At 36.3% G+C, this 18,773-nt stretch overlaps 1 protein-coding gene and 1 pseudogene across 1 annotated transcript; one reads left to right on the top strand and one right to left on the bottom strand.

The window, feature by feature from the left end:
* The first annotated feature begins 12,445 nt into the window (after positions 1–12,445).
* On the top strand, positions 12,446–14,841 carry LOC137815176 (uncharacterized; annotated as a pseudogene).
* Positions 14,842–15,073: 232 nt separating this feature from the next.
* LOC137819379 (uncharacterized) lies at positions 15,074–16,769 on the bottom strand. The gene is made up of 5 exons (XM_090296126.1): positions 16,521–16,769; positions 16,228–16,291; positions 15,990–16,147; positions 15,321–15,896; positions 15,074–15,247 (listed from the first exon to the last, which is right to left on the bottom strand). Exons 1-5 carry the CDS (start codon positions 16,767–16,769, stop codon positions 15,074–15,076), a joined length of 1,221 nt encoding a protein of 406 aa, XP_090152252.1.
* Positions 16,770–18,773: the final 2,004 nt, after the last annotated feature.

Raw genomic sequence — 18,773 nt, 5'->3', positions numbered from 1 at the left:
AGTAAATATTAAATTTTTGTGGATGTTTATTATTATCCATAAATTAGAAATTTGAAATGATTTAAAAAAAAATACAGTTGGAAATATTGAATAGGAAAAAGCAAAAGAAAAATGTTTTGCGTAAACAAATTTATTAAATTTTGGGAGGGTTATTTTTGTAGGAACTAATTGAAGGAAATAAGAGAAGACAAAAGGTTGTAGCAATGATTGAACGTAATTGCACAAAATTACAAAACTGATCTTATTCATTTTGATTTACTCGATCATATATATAATAAAATTACAATTACTGAAAGCTCTATAAAATAGGAATACTAACAGGCATGTAAACCAACCATTAATGCAATATAACGGTCAAATAGTTTAAAGATAATAAAATCATAATTAATAATAATAAAATCTGAATTAATAACCAACATTCTCCCTTAATTCTGATTTGGAACCACCTTCCCAATTTGAGTCATGATATTGTTTTTCTCAATCGCCATCAATTCTTCATTCATAGCCTTTTGCCATTTGGGGTGTTGAATGGCATTGACAGGTCGTAATCTTGAAGATGTATAGGTTGTCGTTGCTGCCTTCTTGGTCGCTCCATCATCGTTGCAATTGGAGTTGCAACTTCAGGTTGAATTATAACTTCAGGTTGAACTGCAGGTGCTTCACGTTGAATTGCAGGTGCTTCAACAGTGACTTCATCTTCTACATCATCGTTCAAAACATAAATATATCATTTTTTTTAATCCATTTCAGTTGTTGCGTTCCATTGTCATTCCTCATATTCGGCAAATGTAACATCACGATTGATAATCACTTTCTTTGTCATTGGATTGTACAGTTTGTATCCCCCATGCTTATATCCAATGAAAATGGTCTTCACTGCCTTATCATCCAACTTCGATCTTGCTGCCTTAGGGACATGAGCATAAGTAATTGACCCAAATACCTTCAAGTGTTGCACATTGGGTTTGAATCCACTTCATGCCTCAATCGGAGTTGTGTTCGGAACACTCTGAGTGGGTGATCTGTTTATCAAATATACCGCACATGTTACAACCTCAGCCCAAAAATAATTTGGCATACCTTTCGCTTTAAGCATGCTCCTCGCCATGTCTGATGGCATTCTCAAGGAGCTCTTCTTGGATGTATGGTTAAAATGGTGCGGAAGCTTATGTATGTAATGGGCAAGGTCCTCCTAGGAGTTGTGGTGACCTTGAAGGTGCATGAAGAGTATGGAAGAAGGGAGGTTCGGCCAGCCCTTTGATAGATGGTGAAGGAAGATTAAAACCTAGAAACTAGGTAAGGAGCAAGTATGGCACAAAATGGGCAGCATAACATTACTCAATTTAATCTTGCAAATACAAGTGATAGGCTTCTTCTTTTATAGGCTAAGGAGACCGTAAATGTTAAGCTAAGAGAAGATGAAATGTAAGCCAAATGAAATGGAAATGTGAGGCACATGGGCACATGGAGCACATAGGTGCACATGGCTTCACAAAACCGTCCCTTGATTAGTGAAAGCTTCTAGAAACCTTTAGCTAATCAAGGTTAACTCCTCCTTAATTCTAATGTGCAGAAAAATAAACATTTGTCCACATGGCTATGCTATTTACACCCCAATTAAAGCTAAACTACACTTGATGGGCCTTCACGGAATATGTGCTAGTATGCCACTCTCCCATTCATAGCTTTGATCCAAGTCTTCTTGTCCTAGACGCTCCTAGCTTGTCCTAGACGCTCCTAGCTTGGCCTTCTTGTCCTAGACGCTCCTAACTTGTCTTAGACGCTCCTAGCTTGATCTTTAGACGCTTGGCTTGGGTCTAGACGCTCATGAGAGGTTGTGCTTGGCCCTCCTCCATCATCCCCTCCCTCTTGAAAAGGATTTGTCCTCAAATCCAATGCTTTTGCTTCTTAGGGGATGGTTGTGGCTCGATGATGTCCATCATCTCCTCCTTCTTGAAAAGATCTATCCTCAGATTTTCAGACTTGGTCTCGGATAGCAGCCTCTTGCTTCGTCAAGGTGTGTCCTCCCGGATCAAATGTCAATCTATGGAAATCTTGAAACAAAGCAAAGGAGTTGGTGTGAGCATTTGGATAAAATTTAATTATGTGAAGTTGCCATTTTTGTTTTTCTTTTGTTTTTGGCAACTTCTCACAATATCTCCCTTTTGATGGTTGTATGTGTCCTCTAATCCTCTTATGTTTTATAAAATTTCCAATAGTAGTTACTTTTCCCTTAGGCATAATTCCTTTAGGAGATGGTAACAACTTTAAAAGGGCAAGAGGACTATGTTCACATACAACTTCAAATGGAGAAATATGAGTAATCTTGTGGACTACTCAATTGTATGCATGCTCAAAAGGAAAAGGATTCTTATCCCAAGAATTGTGGGTGTCCCTCATGATTTCGTGAAGCATAAAAGGAAGAGCTATGTTTTCAAATTTTGGAGCTCTATCCATCACTATTTTTGAAAATAAATCATGGAGGCTTGTCACTTTTCTTAGGAAGAGTTTATCCACATCCATGAAGAAGGAATCAAAACCTTTTGTTGTCCTAGGAAGCTCTAATATGAATTGTGTGTCTTCCCAAGGATCATTTACAAAAGGTGAAGGAGTAAAGAGTTCTTGAGACTTTGCCTTAGGTGTAGTTTGAAAACAAGAATTGTACCTAAAGTAATGTCTTTGAACCTCTTTTCTCATGGGTGACAAAAGTTTTTCTTTTAAAAGCTCTAGAGTTTTATCAACTCTAATTTGGCCCATGAGTTCTCCTTCATGTAGACTTTTTCTCTCATGTGTAAAGAGAGTCTCGTTGGTACAACCATTGTTTATGAAAATTTGTACACTTTGCAATGGTTGTCTCAATAAGACATGACAAGTTGCTATAGGCACTACTTCACACAAAAATTTGTTTTTGTAGATGCTTATAGATAACTTGACATTCTCTTGGGGATATCCTAGCACATTTGAGAAATCGTCTTTATCTATGCAAGCTTCTTTTAAAGACTCTTCTTTTTTGCTCATGCTTGCAAGTGTTCCTTTACAATAGGTAAGGCTAGATTGTTCAACAAGAAGCATGTTTTCAAGGGTATTTTCAATGTGTTTGTCTTGTTGAATGACCTTGTGGGAAGGAACACTCTTCTCCCATGCCTTTTGTTTCCCAAAAGTTTTCTCTTTTTCTATTTTCTCTTCATCCCTCTTATGTTTCATTTGTATTTGGTCTTTTACCACTTGGGAATGTGGTAAAGGGCTAAGTACAAACTTTTTGTGCTTGTGGATGAAAGAAATCTCGTTAGTGAGACCATCATGCAAGGTTTTCTTGTCAAATTGTCATGGTCTCCCTAATAAGATGTGGCAAGCTTCCATAGGTACTACATCACATAAAACTTTGTCTTTGTAGTTACCTATAGAAAACTTGATTTCCACTTGTTTGTCTACACGTAGTTCCCCATTCTCATTGATCCATTGTAAATTGTAAGGTTTTGGATGAGGAACTACCTGTAGATTTAGTTTCTCAATCAATCTAGTGCTACAGCAATTGCAGCATGACCCACCATCCACAATAAGAGAGCATATATTTCCTAAAACATTGCATCTAGTATGAAAGATGTTCTCTCGTTGTGTCTCGATGGATGCACTAGGTTGATTGTGGAGGATTCTTTGAATCATCAATAAGTCCCCCTCCAAAGGATTTATCCTCTCTCCTTCCCCCTTTTCTTGTGTACTAGGTTCATCCTCACCACTAGTGTACTCATCTTTTCCTTTTAAGAACAAAGCCCTTTGGTTTGGACATTGCGCTTGCACATGCCCTCTTCCAAAACACTTAAAACACTTGGTGTCCCTAACACGGATGGATGGGGTGGAGGCATCTTTCACTAAAGGTTTGGTAGTTTCTTTGGGTTCGTCTCTAGATGTGCTACCTTCCCTTTTAAAGTCTTTCTTGGGATAAAAGTTGGAGTAAGAACCCACCCTTTGACTTGAAGTTTTGCGCAAATTTTGTTGTTCAACTTTAATGCAAAGTTGAACCAAGTCATTCAAGTCTTGGTAGGGTAGAAGTTCTACTCTATCCCTTATCTCAAGGTTGAGCCCACTTAGAAACCTAGATATGGTGGTGATTTCTTCCTCTCTAATGGATGCTCTCATCATGTAGAGCTCCATTTTCTGTCTATACTCTTCCACACTCATGTTCTTTTGTTGGAGTCTTTGGAGCTTGTCCATTAACTCCCTATGGTAGTAGGAAGGTATGTGGCGACGTCTTAGGGCTCCCCTAAGGTCATTCCAATATTCTATGGGAGGTTCCCTATGAAGACGTCGGTCTCTCTCTAGAGAGGTCCACCAATACATGGCATTGCTTTGGAAACTAAGGGTTGCTAAGGGTACCTTCCTTTCTTCACTCACCCTATGGCAAGCAAAGAGTTGCTCTACTTTCATCTCCCAATCTAGGTATACCTCTACATCTTCCTTAACATAGAAATGGGGTAGGTCTACCCTTACTTCCCTTGGGCTCTCTTCCTCCCTTTGCCTATTTCTTCTAGGGGGTGGTTGGTAATAGTAATTGATTCTAAGACTTCCCTCCCCTAGAGACTCATTACTTTTAGAATGGGATGTATGAGTATGAGTTTTATTTTTTATTTTTGAGACTTCTCTTCCTTGGCTTTAGTCAATTCATTGATTTTAGTCTCATTCTCCAATTGTCTAAATGAAATCATTTGCACAGCTTGTGAAACTTCTTTCAAAAGAGTTTTCAAAGATTTTACTTCACTTTCAATAGACTTTGCAGAATGAGAAGAAGAAGACATGACTAGAGCTTTGTGTGTAGAAGTATTTTACCTTGAGAAAATTTAGGGAAGTCAAAGAAGGTAGTCTTCCAGGTAAGGGAGGTGAGTCACAGTGGACTACTTAAATACCAAGCCTTGCCTTAGCCAAAGACTATCCCTTAACGTCTTCACATAAAGTTTTCTCTTAGTAAATCACTTAAAACACAATTAAGTTGGAGAAATCAAAATTTTAATGCAAGAAAGCAATGCAAACTAGCTAATTAACCAAGCAACAATTAACAAAGCTTTAAGCAAAACAAGACAATTAAAAACGTAACTATCTAAAGCAAAGAGATGCAATTAAAACAATTAACAATTGCTAAACTAGATAGTTCTACACTAGTCGGCCCTAGGTGAGGCTTCTTTGACACTTGGAGCCCTTGAAGACACCCTCACCGTCTAATCACGTAATTAAAGAAGTAATTAACAAAAATTAAGTTGCAAAGAATAAAGAAAACTCCCTTTGTTGATCTTTTTTTTTGCTATTGGCACTTCCTTGGTTGTCTTTTCTTTGTTGGGCCTTCCAATGTTTGTGGTGTTTTTGGTAGGCATTTGTTTTCTGCCCTTGCCTTTGCTCCTCTTACAATTAGGGAATTAATTCTCCAATCCAGCACCTATCAAGCAAACTAGACCTCACTCAAGTCAAATTTCCACTCAATTAAGCACCAATTGTGAATCAATCCACCACCAAATTTAGAGGCCAAAGAATTAAAGCAAGAAACAAATTAATTGGAAAAATAGTACCACACAAATGGAATTAAAATGTGACAACTAGAAAGAGTTCCAAAGAAATATTAGACAAGCAAATAAAGGTACTCAAAGAAAGGTAGGCACACAAAATGGATCCTAAGAATAGCACTAGAATTGATTTCAAAATAAAAAACAGCACCACTGAAAAATTGTTGTGGGCCAGAGAGCGTGATTTTCCCTGATTTATGCTGAGCTGTCCTTTTAAGATTTACTTCTGAAAATTTATATGCCAATAATTCAAGATCTTAACTAAATTCTGGCATTGGTTTCACTCTAAACGCATGAACCATTTTTTTTAATAAATTTTCTAAAATCAGTGTTCAGTTATGCCAACTGTAGCGCCAGATTTGCACACTGTTTTTATAATATTTATCATTTTTTTTTCTATTGACTCTTTTGAACTGATTCTTTTTTTTTGTCTTTTCTGTAACACCTCAATCTTGCATAATCCAGAGGATCAGAAATTTCCTATGTGGTAAAATAATTTTCTTAAGCAAAACAGCCAGCACAGAGTTATGCAAAACAGGGGATTCTGTAAAATCTGGAAAAAAAACAGCAAGATACCAAAAGAAAAACACAATGGAATTGGTGAAAAGGAATTTGTGTAGATCTAAACACAAATATGAACTCAAGCTAAAAATAAAAGGCACCAAAGGATCAAAAACACAGTAGATTCAAAACAAACATTTAGACCAAAATCAAGAAACAAATAAGCCAAACAAAGTACTACTATGATTTGATGACATTTTGGAAAAACATGACTAGACAAAACACATATAGATTCAGAAATTAAAAGACTCAAAGAGCATAAAATGAAACAAAATAAAATTGCAATAAGGACTCAAATACCTAAAATAAAAAACAGCAACACAAAGTGTATGGAATCCTACCAAAAATTGCACAAGGATTGCTCAAGATCAATTGAACAAGATGCACCGATTGGAATTTCCAAACAGCACACCAATTCAAAGCAAAAATTAAAAAACAGCAAGACAATATTGAATGTAAAGAACAACACGGATTAAAGAAGAACTCAAAATGAAAATGACCAAGAACTACTCATCTTTGAAGAACCTATGCTCATGATACCAAATGATGGCATTCTCAAGGAGCTCTTCTTGGATGTATGGTTAAAATGGTGCAGAAGCTTATGTATGTAATGGGCAAGGTCCTCCTAGGAGTTGTGGTGACCTTGAAGGTGCATGAAGAGTATGGAAGAAGGGAGGTTCGACCAGCCCTTTGATAGATGGTGAAGGAAGATTAAAACCTAGAAACTAGGTAAGGAGCAAGTATGGCACAAAATGGGCAGCATAACAGTACTCAATTTAATCTTGCAAATACAAGTGAAAGGCTTCTCCTTTTATAGGCTAAGGAGGCCGTAAATGTTAAGCTAAGAGAAGATGAAATGTAAGCCACATGAAATGGAAATGTGAGGCACATGGGCACATGGAGCACATGGGTGCACGTGGCTTCACAAAACCGTCCCTTGATTAGTGAAAGCTTCTAGAAACCTTTAGCTAATTAAGGTTAACTCCTCCTTAATTCTAATGTGCAGAAAAATAAACATTTGTCCACATGGCTATGCTATTTACACCCCAATTAAAGCTAAACTACACTTGATGGGCCTTCACGGAATATGTGCTAGTATGCCACTCTCCCATTCATAGCTTTGATCCAAGTCTTCTTGTCCTAGATGCTCCTAGCTTGTCCTAGATGCTCCTAGCTTGTCTTAGACACTCCTAGCTTGATCATTAGACGCTTGGCTTGGGTCTAGACGCTCATGAGAGGTTGTGCTTGGCCCTCCTCCATCAATGTCCATGATTGTTCTATTTTTTCTCTCAGCAACTCCGTTGTGTTGAGGTGTGTAGGGGCAAGTTATGTTATGTTGCAACCCAAGTTCTTCACAGTGCCTCTTGAATTCATTAGACTTGTACTCACCTCCTCCATCACTATGCACCATCTTAATTTGCCTGCCACTCTTTCTTTCAACAAATGCTTTAAATATTTTAAAGCAGTGGAATACCTCATCCTTGCTTTTCAATACATAAATCCAGGTTTTCCTTGAACTGATGATATGTTCATCGGGCCACAAACATCTGTATGAACAAGCTCCAAAGGAAATTTTGCACGCCAAGGCTCCTTAACAAATGGTATCCTGTGATTCTTTCAAAAAATGCAAGCCTCGCACAATTGATCAGGGTGATGAATATGGGGTAAACCATTCACTAAATTTTCTTTTGGAAAGATTTTCCAAACTCTGAAAATTTAAGTGCCCAAAGCGTAAATGCCATAACCACGATTCATTATTCACTATTGCATTCAAGCATTTGAAATCACCCATATGAATATCTACTGGAAACATGGAGTTTTTTGATAAAAAGGTTTTAAGAATCAAATTACCTTTTTTTATCAAAAATTGAGAATTTATTTTCAACTATTTGCATCACGTAACCCTTTTCGGCCAGTTGTCCCACACTCAACAGATTACTTTTCATGTCAGGTACATAGAAAACATCATAGATGTACCTGTGATCACCATTCTTCAATGTAATAAGAATTCGCCCTTTTCCAATCACCGGAACGAACCTACCATCACCGAATTTCACTTTTGTGCGAAATGAGTCATCCAAATTTGCAAACACCTCCTTCTGACCACACATATGATTCGTGCAACCTATATCTAAATACCAAGTCTGGTTGTTTGGAGTTTCATTTGATGTGGTTGTCATTAATACTTCATGATCCTCTTCATCTTGTTCGTGATTACTATCTTCTTGAGCACAATTGGAAGCATGATTATCACCTTTTGATCTGCACTCATTTGCATAATGGCCACGTTTATGGCAATTATAACACTCAACGTTTGATTTATTATAAATGTCTCCTCGTCCTCCGCGACCACGTTCCCCGCGCCAAGCGCCTCTATGATTCTGGCCACCACGACCTTTGCTGAAATAGCTACCATATTTATGATAGGAGTTACCAATTGAGGCTTGTGCTTTTAAAGCCTGTTCAATTGTTTTTTCAATCTTATTGTCATTCATCCACTGCTCATGCGCTCGTAGAGAACCAGACAATAACCTTACTGTCATTTTTGAAATGTCATTGGCCTCTTCAATTGCGGCAACAACATGTTCAAATCTGGGAGTTAAAGATCTCAAAATATTTTCCACCTTTGTCTGCTCCGAATGCGTTTCACCATTGGTCTTCATCTGATTTGTCAAGGCAAGAACTTTATTTATATAGACATCAATAGTCTCTGTGGTTTCCATCTGCAGCAGTTCATATTGGCGTCTTAGGGTTTGAAGACGCACCCTTTTGATCTTATCATCACCTTTATAATTGGTTGACAAAATTGTCCAAGCCTCACTGGCAGTTGTTGCTCCTTCTATCTGCTCAAATGTCTAGTCATTCATCCCTTGATGGATGAGATACAAAGCCTTATTGTCCTTCTTCTTCTGATCATGATGTGTTACTCGTTGCGCCTAAGTTGCATTAGCAGCTAATGTAGACACTCCACTCTCAACGACATCCCATAACTCATGATAATCAAACAAAACTCTCATTTGCACACACCACTGATTGTAATTTTTTCCATCAAGGATAAAGACTGATAATTGAGTAGAATTCATGATAACAGACTGACTCTGATACCAGTTGTAGGAACTAATTGAAGGAAATAAGAGAAGACAAAAGGTTGTAGCAACTGATTGAACGTAATTGCACAAAATTGCAAAACTGATCTTATTCATTTTGATTTACTCAATCATATATATAATAAAATTACAATTACTGAAAGCTCTATAAAATAGGAATACTAACAGGCCTGTAAACTAACCATTAATGCAATATAACGGTAAAATAGTTTAAAGGTAATAAAATCATAATTAATAATAATAAAATTTGAATTAATAACCAACAATTTTTAATTTTTACGAGAGAGGGATGTAAACAAAAAATTATCTAAGGGGAAAAATCATTTGTTTTTTTTAAATTTATATGAAAATAAAGTTGTTATTTATTAGTTGGTTTAACATTAAAATGATGAAAAAATATAAAAATGATTGAATTGAAATTTTGAAAGGATTATAAAAGGATAATGAAATGAAATATTTTATAGATATTTTGTATTGATTAATTATAATGAGAAAAACAAATGATAAATTCTTGAGGTGGATGAAAAGTAATACTTGAAATTTATATAACATAAATATAACAACAGAGAAAACACTACTGAATTAGAAAAGTGTGAATCTTGTTTGTCGAGATGGTTGATGCAAATATTATTCTCTGTGTCTTGAGTCAATTCTTGATATGTTTAACTATGTAAATTTTTTGTTTGGACAAACAAATCAATATTTATAGTTGAATCTTCACGTTACACACTAAAAGTTGAGTATTTTTCCAACAATTAATCATTTGTTGGATGTCAACAACATTTTGTATTTACACTATGTCATGTACAAGTTTTTGATCGACAACTCTAGCTAGACATTGGTATTATAACTTGTTTTCGGTCTCTATATTAGAGTATTTCCAATATGTTGTGAAATAATTTATTAAAAGAGCACTTATGTGGGATTGACATTCTTTTAGGATTAACACATGTGTATTATGGTGGCCTGTTGGACAGTCCTTCAAAGTAGATTATTGCCTTGAATTAATTGGGTATTAATTTGTAGAAGAGTTGGATGTAGTGGTTGCGTTTAGAATATGCAAAAATTTTCTCTATAAATCTTGTTAACTTGACATATAATTCAAACATTGTAGGAATGGAAATTTAGACTTCCAAGTTAAGAATTAAAAAACATTTTCATCAATTATTATTCGAACAACATCTTACCTAATTTGCGCTTGTGTGGTTAGTTGAGGTTGGCACTAGTACAACTTCGTCAATGTTGTCTGCCCAAAGCACCACAAATTTTCTCCTTTAATTGGGAGAATGTACAGTTCTGAAGGATGTAAAAAAAATTAGGAGATGAGCATTCAAAGTGGACACATTTATCATATTTTGTTATTCAACCATTTGCAAAGACAACAAGAAGATCAGAATTGTAAAAATTCTCAGTGTCTATTATGCAAAGATAGCTCATTTGAAGATGAAAGCAAAAGTTTTGGAAATAAGGAAAAATTTGTATATATGTGCTAATTGAAAGTGGTGTGGAGCTGGAAGCTTGAATTTATAGCAAGAGAATGATTGAGATACAAATAAACATGGTTATTTATGACATGTGTATTAGGTAAAAAAATTTATTACAAGTGTTATCATGCATGCAATAATGTTAGTACATTGGTTCTGTTGGGAATCCTGACATGTGGAATATATTTTTGAGGGGTGTAGCGTGAGAAAAAAATTTATGGAGGAGTGACGTGATGATGCACATTATTATGTTGAGTGGTGTGAGGAAAAATAATTATGAAGGAGTGATATGACAATGCACATTATTGTGTTGTGTGGCATGAGGAAAAAAAACTATGGAGGAGTGATGTGACCAAACACAATGAGAAAAAAAATTATGGATATGAACATTATTGTGGTGAGTGGGGTCACAAAAAATCAATATGGGGATTGATGTAGTGGTGCACAATATTGACTAGTGTGGCCCAACAAAGAATAGAGTGCTTCTTCCTGCACCTCCATCCCTTCTTCAGCCACCCCCATATACTTTTAAAATTCCAAATTTGCCCTTCAGTAAAAAAAGATAAAATTAGAAAATTTGTTTTACTTTCTACTCATAGTGAAAACGAAGAACGAAGGTGTTTGGTCTTGGTGTTTGGTGCTTGGTGCTTGCCGGTGGTGATAGTGGTGGTGCTTGTGGTGGTAACCGTGGAGGTGGTGCTGTTGCTGTGGTGGGTGGTCTTCGCGCTCGTCCGTTCGTAGGTAAGTCTTCGTGCTTTAAACACATTTCTTCGGATTGGGTTAATCCGCTAGATCACCAGATTGTATAATCCGTGCAATGAATCCACCCCTATAATCCGAAATGTTTTCACAGTCCGTAAGACAACATTAAAGTGTTCCGGATTAGTTAAAGCTGGGGTAAACCGAATCCGGAACAAAGATATTCACTTTTCCGGATTGTGTAATCCGGTACATTAAAATGAACTATGGATTACGTAATCCGGAAGTCATTTTAGAACTTTAAATATGACTTACGGATTATGTAATCCGGAATGCAATTTGCTGTTTTAATTTGACTTATGGATTAAACAATCCGGAAGTCACTTTGAAGTTGTGAAATGCATTACGGATTATCTAATCTGGAAGGTACTATTTTACTTATGGATTACACTATCCGGAAGGGTAATTGAATGTTGTTTTTATTTTGCATACTTGTTTGAATTTATGAAAATTAGAATAAAATAGAAATTTATGTTTTATGAATGAAGGTGTAAGTATGGACATGGAGGTTGGATTGATTACAAAAAGATCGGATGAAGTAGAAATGATATATATGGAAGAATTAAGGAATTTTGTGCATCAACATGAATAAGTTGAAGAGGATTATGGTACTCATTTTACAACAGATGAGGTGAATAAAATTTCATTCTATTTATGTTTATTGCTTTATAATTTGAAGAAGTGTTTTTGTAATATTGTTGGAATAACTTTGTGTAGGTTTTTCCTTCGCGAGAAGACTTACTTGAATGGGTCCGTAGGGTTGCTTATAGACTTGGTTTTGTTATTGTCATTATTAGGTCTGACATAGCAAATGGGAAGCAAGGGAGAAAAACATATGTCTTGTTAGGTTGTGAAAGGGGGGGTAGTTACAGAAAGTATAAGGATGGTTTGGAGGTTACTGTAACTGGTACTCGAAAATGTCAATGTCCCTTTAAATTGCGAGGTAAACCTATTGGAAAGGGTCAAAGGTTGGGTACTTAAGGTAATGTGTGGTACTCATAATCATGATTTGTATGATACATTAGTTGGTCATCCATATGCGGGCAGATTAAAAGCGAATGAACATTCCATGCTTGTTGATATGACTAAAAGTATGGTTAAACCGAGTAGCATACTACGTACTTTGAAGGAGAATAATGAGGATAATATGACAACAATAAAGCAAGTATACATGCAAGATACTCATACAAGAGATCAGTTAGAGGACCACGAACTGAATTACAACAATTAATGATGTTGTTAGACCGTGACAACTATCTTCACTGGAGTACGTGTCATGAGTCTTCCAATATTGTTAGTGATATTTTTTGGACTCATCCTGATGCTGTGAAACTTTTGAATGCATTTAACATTGTATTCTTGATGGATACGACTTACAAAACAAACAAGTATCGACTGCCTTTGCTTGAGATTGTTGGTGTGACTTGTACAGGTTTGTCCTTTTCTGCTGGTTTTGCATTCTTATCTAGCGAGAAGGAAAAGAACTTCATATGGGCACTACAAAAATTTAGAGGGTCACTTTTGACATCGCATGTGGGGCCTGAAGTCATTGTTTGTGATAGAGATCTTGCTTTGATGAATGCTATCAATATTGTGTTTCCTAAAGCAAGAAACCTTCTTTGTCGGTTTCATATCAATAAGAATGTTAAAGCAAAGTGTAAAATGTTGGTTGATTCTGTCGAGGCTTGGGAAGTTGTGATGGATTCATGGAGGACTATCATTGATTGTACAGATATTGCTCAATTTGATGAGTTTGTTAAAAGTTTTGAAACTATTTGTTCACCGTGGCCATTACTTATTGAATATGTGAAGAACACATGGATTATTCCGCACAAAGAAAAATTTGTAAAGTGTTGGACAAATTCATTAATGCATTTGGGAAATACAACATCAAACAGGTATATCAATGCCTTTACTTTGTTTAATTCATTATAACGTCTAATTGTTTTATGTTTTATACTTATACAGGGTTGAATCAGCTCATTGGTCTTTGAAACGAATATTACAAAATAGCATGGGAGACTTGTGCTCATGTTGGGATGCTATCAAGCATGTTATTATACTTCAACATAATGAAATCAAGGCATCCTTTGAAATGAGTCTACATGTGATAGGACACACATTCAATGTGCAGTTGTACAAGATGTTGGTTGGCTTTGTATCTAAACATGCTTTGATTCTCATTGCTGAAGAGTTTGATCGGTCAATGATGTGGGGTTTGATAGTGAATGTTGTGGATGTGTACTTAGACGGACTCACGGATTACCATGTGCTTGTCAATTAGCCAGATATGCTATGGGTGTCATTCCTCTTAGTGAAGTTCATGTTATGTGGACGAGACTAAGCTTTTCAGATTTATCTGAATGTGATTCATCATCTGAGTTGTCAATTCAACAAGAATGGGATGCCATTCTATCCCGGTTCCAACAGGTTGACATGTGTGGCAAAGTGACAATTAAAAACAAGTTGCGTGAAATTGCCTACCCAGACATGACAACATTATGTGCACCACTTAATGTAGTCAAGACAAAAGGATCCCCAAAAGAGTCAAACAAATAAATTTCAGAGGTCTACAAAACGCATCCCTTCATATTTTGAGCATGTAGATCGCATCCATATTGTAAATGATAGCTCATCATCTTTGAAGACTCCTAAGGGAAAGGTTAAGGTGACGGCCAACACCAATGCAATTCCCATGCTTAATCAATTTCATCCGAAATGTCACCCTTATATTTTGGATGTAATAGATGTTAAAGCAGATGGACATTGTGGGTTTCGTGCTATTGCCTCCTTGTTGGGGATGGGTGAAGAGTCATGGCCACTTACCAGAATGGATTTATTCAAAGAAATATCTCAGTGGCGTGAAGAATATGCAACATTATTAGGTGGTCATCAACAGGTAGAACATATCAAGAGATCCCTACTAGTGGATGAGTTGTCAGTGGTAAGTGTATATTCATAAGAGTCATGTGCATTGATTAATTGAACTTGTATGCTATCTACTTTCATTATTGTATTTTGCAGGCTAGTGTTGACAAATGGATGACAATACCGGATATGGGATACTTAATAGCAAGCAGATACAATATTATCTTAGTTTGTTTGTCTTTGAAACAAAATATTACTATTTTCCCATTACGTACTGCACCCCCTACCGATGTTGGTCTACACCGATTACTATGTATTGGTCATGTATATGATTCACACTTTGTGCAGGTAAAAATGGTTGATGATTGTCCCATACCTACCGCTGACATTTTATGGTGTACACATTGTTACCCAGAGGCAAGGTTATGGTCATCATATTACGTTGGTAGGATGCAATCTTTTACCCAATTAATTAGTATTAGTCCGAAATATGTGAACCTTGGAGACGATTGATGTAGACATAATTTATAATGTGGGGTTCTTATTCATAATTTATTACTTAACTTTTGATTCATAATTTATTACTTCATTTCCGATTCATAATGAATTCATGTTTATGTCAGATAAAAATAAAATAGCAAACACTACAACATAAAGTTATTATTATTACAACATAGCAAACACTACAACCATATTGTACACATACAAAGTTATTATTATTACAATCATGTCATAAAACAAAATATCAACGACGTCCACGAACATTACGTGATCGTCTAGTGTACACCGCCCCATCATCTGTCACGCTTCGGGCTAAATGCAGTGTTGCCTCTGTACTCTCATATGCGTCAGTGCCTTCAGTGACCTGACGACAATCTATCATGCGTTGGAGAATACTAACAATGCGCCTAAATATACCCTGCACCAACTTCAAAATAAATTAAACTTCTCAAATATATTGTCTAATCACATAACAATAAAAAAAAACTTACCGAATGTACACGCTCATCTTGAGACGAGAGACCTGCCTGCTCAGCATTTGGACTACGAAGGCGACGACGTGGTACAACACTGGGTCGATCTCCAAGCTCACCTCTGCGAATGTATGGGTGTGACACCATCCTGAACCAAGACATGTACTCAGGAACACATGCAGATGGACTAGAAGCAGCTGTCAAACCTGTCACCAAGTAGTGATCAAATTGCAACCACCTTTGATCAATGACATGTGCACCAGGACTCTCAGTCGGCATCGGTGATGGTGGAATGCTCTGCTCGTAGCCAAATTGGCGCAACACACGCTCGGGCATATGTCTCTGTGATAAGCTGCCCAATCGTAGGTGACCCGAGAATAAATAAATGGTCTCAAATGGCCTGCTCAATCTGTGGTACTCATATGGAGTCCAGATGACGTCATCGTGTGTGAGCCCATCCAACTGCACCCGCACATCACCAACCGCACAAATCCGATGGGCAACAATGTATCGTGCTGCCCGCGGATGTACCTCGTCATATGAGGGATTAATATCCCTTCTTCCCATGCCCGAGAAGTGCTCATAAATCCATGCCTGCGTAATTCCATTATATTAATTATAAAATATTTAATACAAAAAATTATGGAATGTAACATGTGATTGCTAATTATTTGTATGGTTTCATACCTGAACAAGTGTCACATAACTGCCCAACTGCTTTGTGTTAAAGTAGGAGGCATCCTTCAATCGTACGTGGACGCCTCGACATTGCCTCATCTCAGCCTTCCCACGAGCCTCCTCCACCCCTAATAACTCAGTTAAAATAGTTGCAGCTCCGTTGTACTCTAAGGGCACATACGTAGGGAATTGACCCAAAATGGGGAGGTGTAAAAGAGATGACACATCAGTGTGATGGTCATCTCACCTATGGGAAGGTGGAAGGAGTTTGTCTCAGCATGCGACCTTTCAACAAAGGCTGAAATCAACCCCTGTCCCCCACCTTATAACTTATATTGCACAGACTAAATAATCCAGAATTTTGTATAAGAACTTCAATTTCAGCATGAGGCATCCCAAATTTACATAATTTCCTACCGTGGGATACCAATTTAAGTTCTCCCCGATCCTAATACAAAATTTGTATATATTTAATATAATTAAATCAATTTAAACAATAATTAACAAAAACAATTTAATTGAATGTTTTTTTGTTCTTACCTCACCATCCCAAAGCTTAACAGCAACATGGTCAGCAAAATTTACCAGCAAAGACATATCAGAAGGTCCTCCAAGAAACCCTTCTCCCTGGTCCATTTGCCTATCATCATGTAATTCTTGTTGATTGTCATTATCAATATTAACATCACCAATTCTTTCCTCCACAACACCTCGATCTCTTCTACGGACGGATGCCGTTGGTCTTGTTCGATCATGACCTTGAGATCCACCACCTCTTGTTTTAGCCATATCTGTCATAGGTGAACCATGGCACATAATCTAAAAAAAAGTTTTTCAACTGGAAACAAAATAAACTAAACAAGATTGCATAAGTGAAACTCCAAAAAAAGTCATTACCGGATTAGCCTAAAATTAATACTACCAGATTATCTAATCTGAAACCAACAATTAAAAAACACATACCGGATTATCTAATCCGGAACCAACAATTAAAAAACACATACCGGATTATCTAATCCGGAACCAACAATTAAAAAACACATACCGGATTATATAACTAATTAATCACTACCGGATTATTTAATCCGAAAACCTATGTAATCCGGAACTATTCAAAAAGACTACCGGATTATTTAATCTGAAACCTATGTAATCCGGAACTATTCAAAAAAGACTACCGATTTGGGACTATTGAAAAACACTGCCGGATTATTGAATACGGAACCTAACTACACACTACCGGATTTTAGAGATCTCTGTGATGCGGAACAAAACAGTGCATGCTTTAAAACAATTCCTTTAAAAAAAATCCAGAACTAACCTTGGATGAAGAGGCTTAATGCTTGGAGTTACAATGGAAGTGAATGGTGACGAAGATGGAGCAGCTGGGCGAGAATGGAGGCTGCTGGGCATTTGAAGAAAAAGAAGGTGAATGGGAGGGGTGGGTGCCGCCGCACCTTCTGCTGCTGCTGTAAAAGGAAGCAAAGAGATAGTAAAGTGGGTGGGTAAAATTAGGTTTAGTTTTACATTTTTAATATTATTTTACTGAGGGGCATAATAGTAAAATCACGTTTACTATGAGGGTGGCTGAAGAAGGGATGGAGGTGCAGGAAGAAGCACTCCAAAGAATATATTATGGAGACATGCGCAATTTTATGTATTTATTTTTCACACTTTGTTTGAAAATAGATAGTTATGTTGTTTGTATAACATGCTTTGTGAATTGTTTTTAGATTTTGTTATGTTTAATAGTTGAAAATTATTGTTAATTATTGAAAAACATTATACAACTTTTTACCTACAAAAGGTTTTTTAAATTTAATTGAATTGAATTTAGTTTTTCTTTCTTTTTTTTCGTTCACTCCCTACAAAGCAAAAATAAAAAATAAACAAAACCCCTTCTCAGAATGGACCACCACGCAGTTGATTTTTAGTGAAGTTTTAGACGCAAAAATAAAAAAAATGCAGGTCGTAATTTAGCTCTCCAATGATTGAATTTTGATCAACCACTGAACTACCCTCATCCGTTCTACACCAACAACTAAAATAAAAATCACCCCCAAAATTCAACCCCTTAGGAATTGATAGTCTAGTTATAGAAATAATGTGTGCATGCACAACTCCACTTGCGAAAATATTTTGCTTTTATGTGCTAGTGAGGAAAAAATGTTTGTTCCCATCTCTTAAGCAAACTTATACAAGTCACACTTGATCCACTTTGTGCTAAGCTTTCTAAGGGAGCATAAGGAGAAATTCAATTTGAATTTCCCTCTCTTTTTTTCTTTCCAAATATGACACACTCATAAATAAAACCTTTCATGCATTCTAGAATTCACTTATGAATGAGTAGATTTATTATGCTAAAATTTCATCTGACTTGTTCTTAAGTCAACTTAGAAATTCTTTCCTAATTCTGGCTAGTCAAAAAACATTTTCCTAGTAAGTTTGGACAAACCTTCTCCCTAGAATACACTCTCCACCAATTTTCTTCATCCATCATTCACTCTAAAGCATCAAAGCTTTCGTCATTCCAAGAGTCTTTTATGGATTGGATTCTTCCTCTCCATCAACCAACCTATTATTAATTGACATTGAAAAATATTTGTAAACCTAGAATGTTGTGAAAAACACCTACTTAAAACTAATGATAGGAATAAATTGGTTTTAATTAAACACATTTAAAAACTCTTGTTCTACAATGTCGATACATGGATTATAATTTGCAAGGGAGTGAGATTATAATAAACCAACGCAAGTTTATTTGTCTAAAGAATTAAGATTTTAATAATTAAA

The sequence above is a fragment of the Phaseolus vulgaris genome, chromosome 10 (genome assembly GCF_051622355.1).
Source record: "Phaseolus vulgaris cultivar YP4 chromosome 10, ASM5162235v1, whole genome shotgun sequence".
Classification (NCBI taxonomy): Eukaryota; Viridiplantae; Streptophyta; class Magnoliopsida; order Fabales; family Fabaceae; genus Phaseolus; species Phaseolus vulgaris.
The sequence above is the reverse complement of the archived record's forward strand: the minus strand, read 5'-3'. Positions and strand labels throughout refer to the sequence as shown.

Excerpts from the sequence above, each read along its gene's own strand:
- LOC137819379 (XM_090296126.1), bottom strand. The coding sequence starts at position 16,769 with ATGGCTAAAACAAGAGGTGGTGGATCTCAAGGTCATGATCGAACAAGA. Across the intron at positions 16,148-16,227 it reads CTCCTTCCACCTTCCCATAG|AGTACAACGGAGCTGCAACT; the intron begins GTGAGATGACCA and ends ATGTGCCCTTAG. Across the intron at positions 15,248-15,320 it reads AAGATGAGCGTGTACATTCG|GGTATATTTAGGCGCATTGT; the intron begins GTAAGTTTTTTT and ends AAGTTGGTGCAG.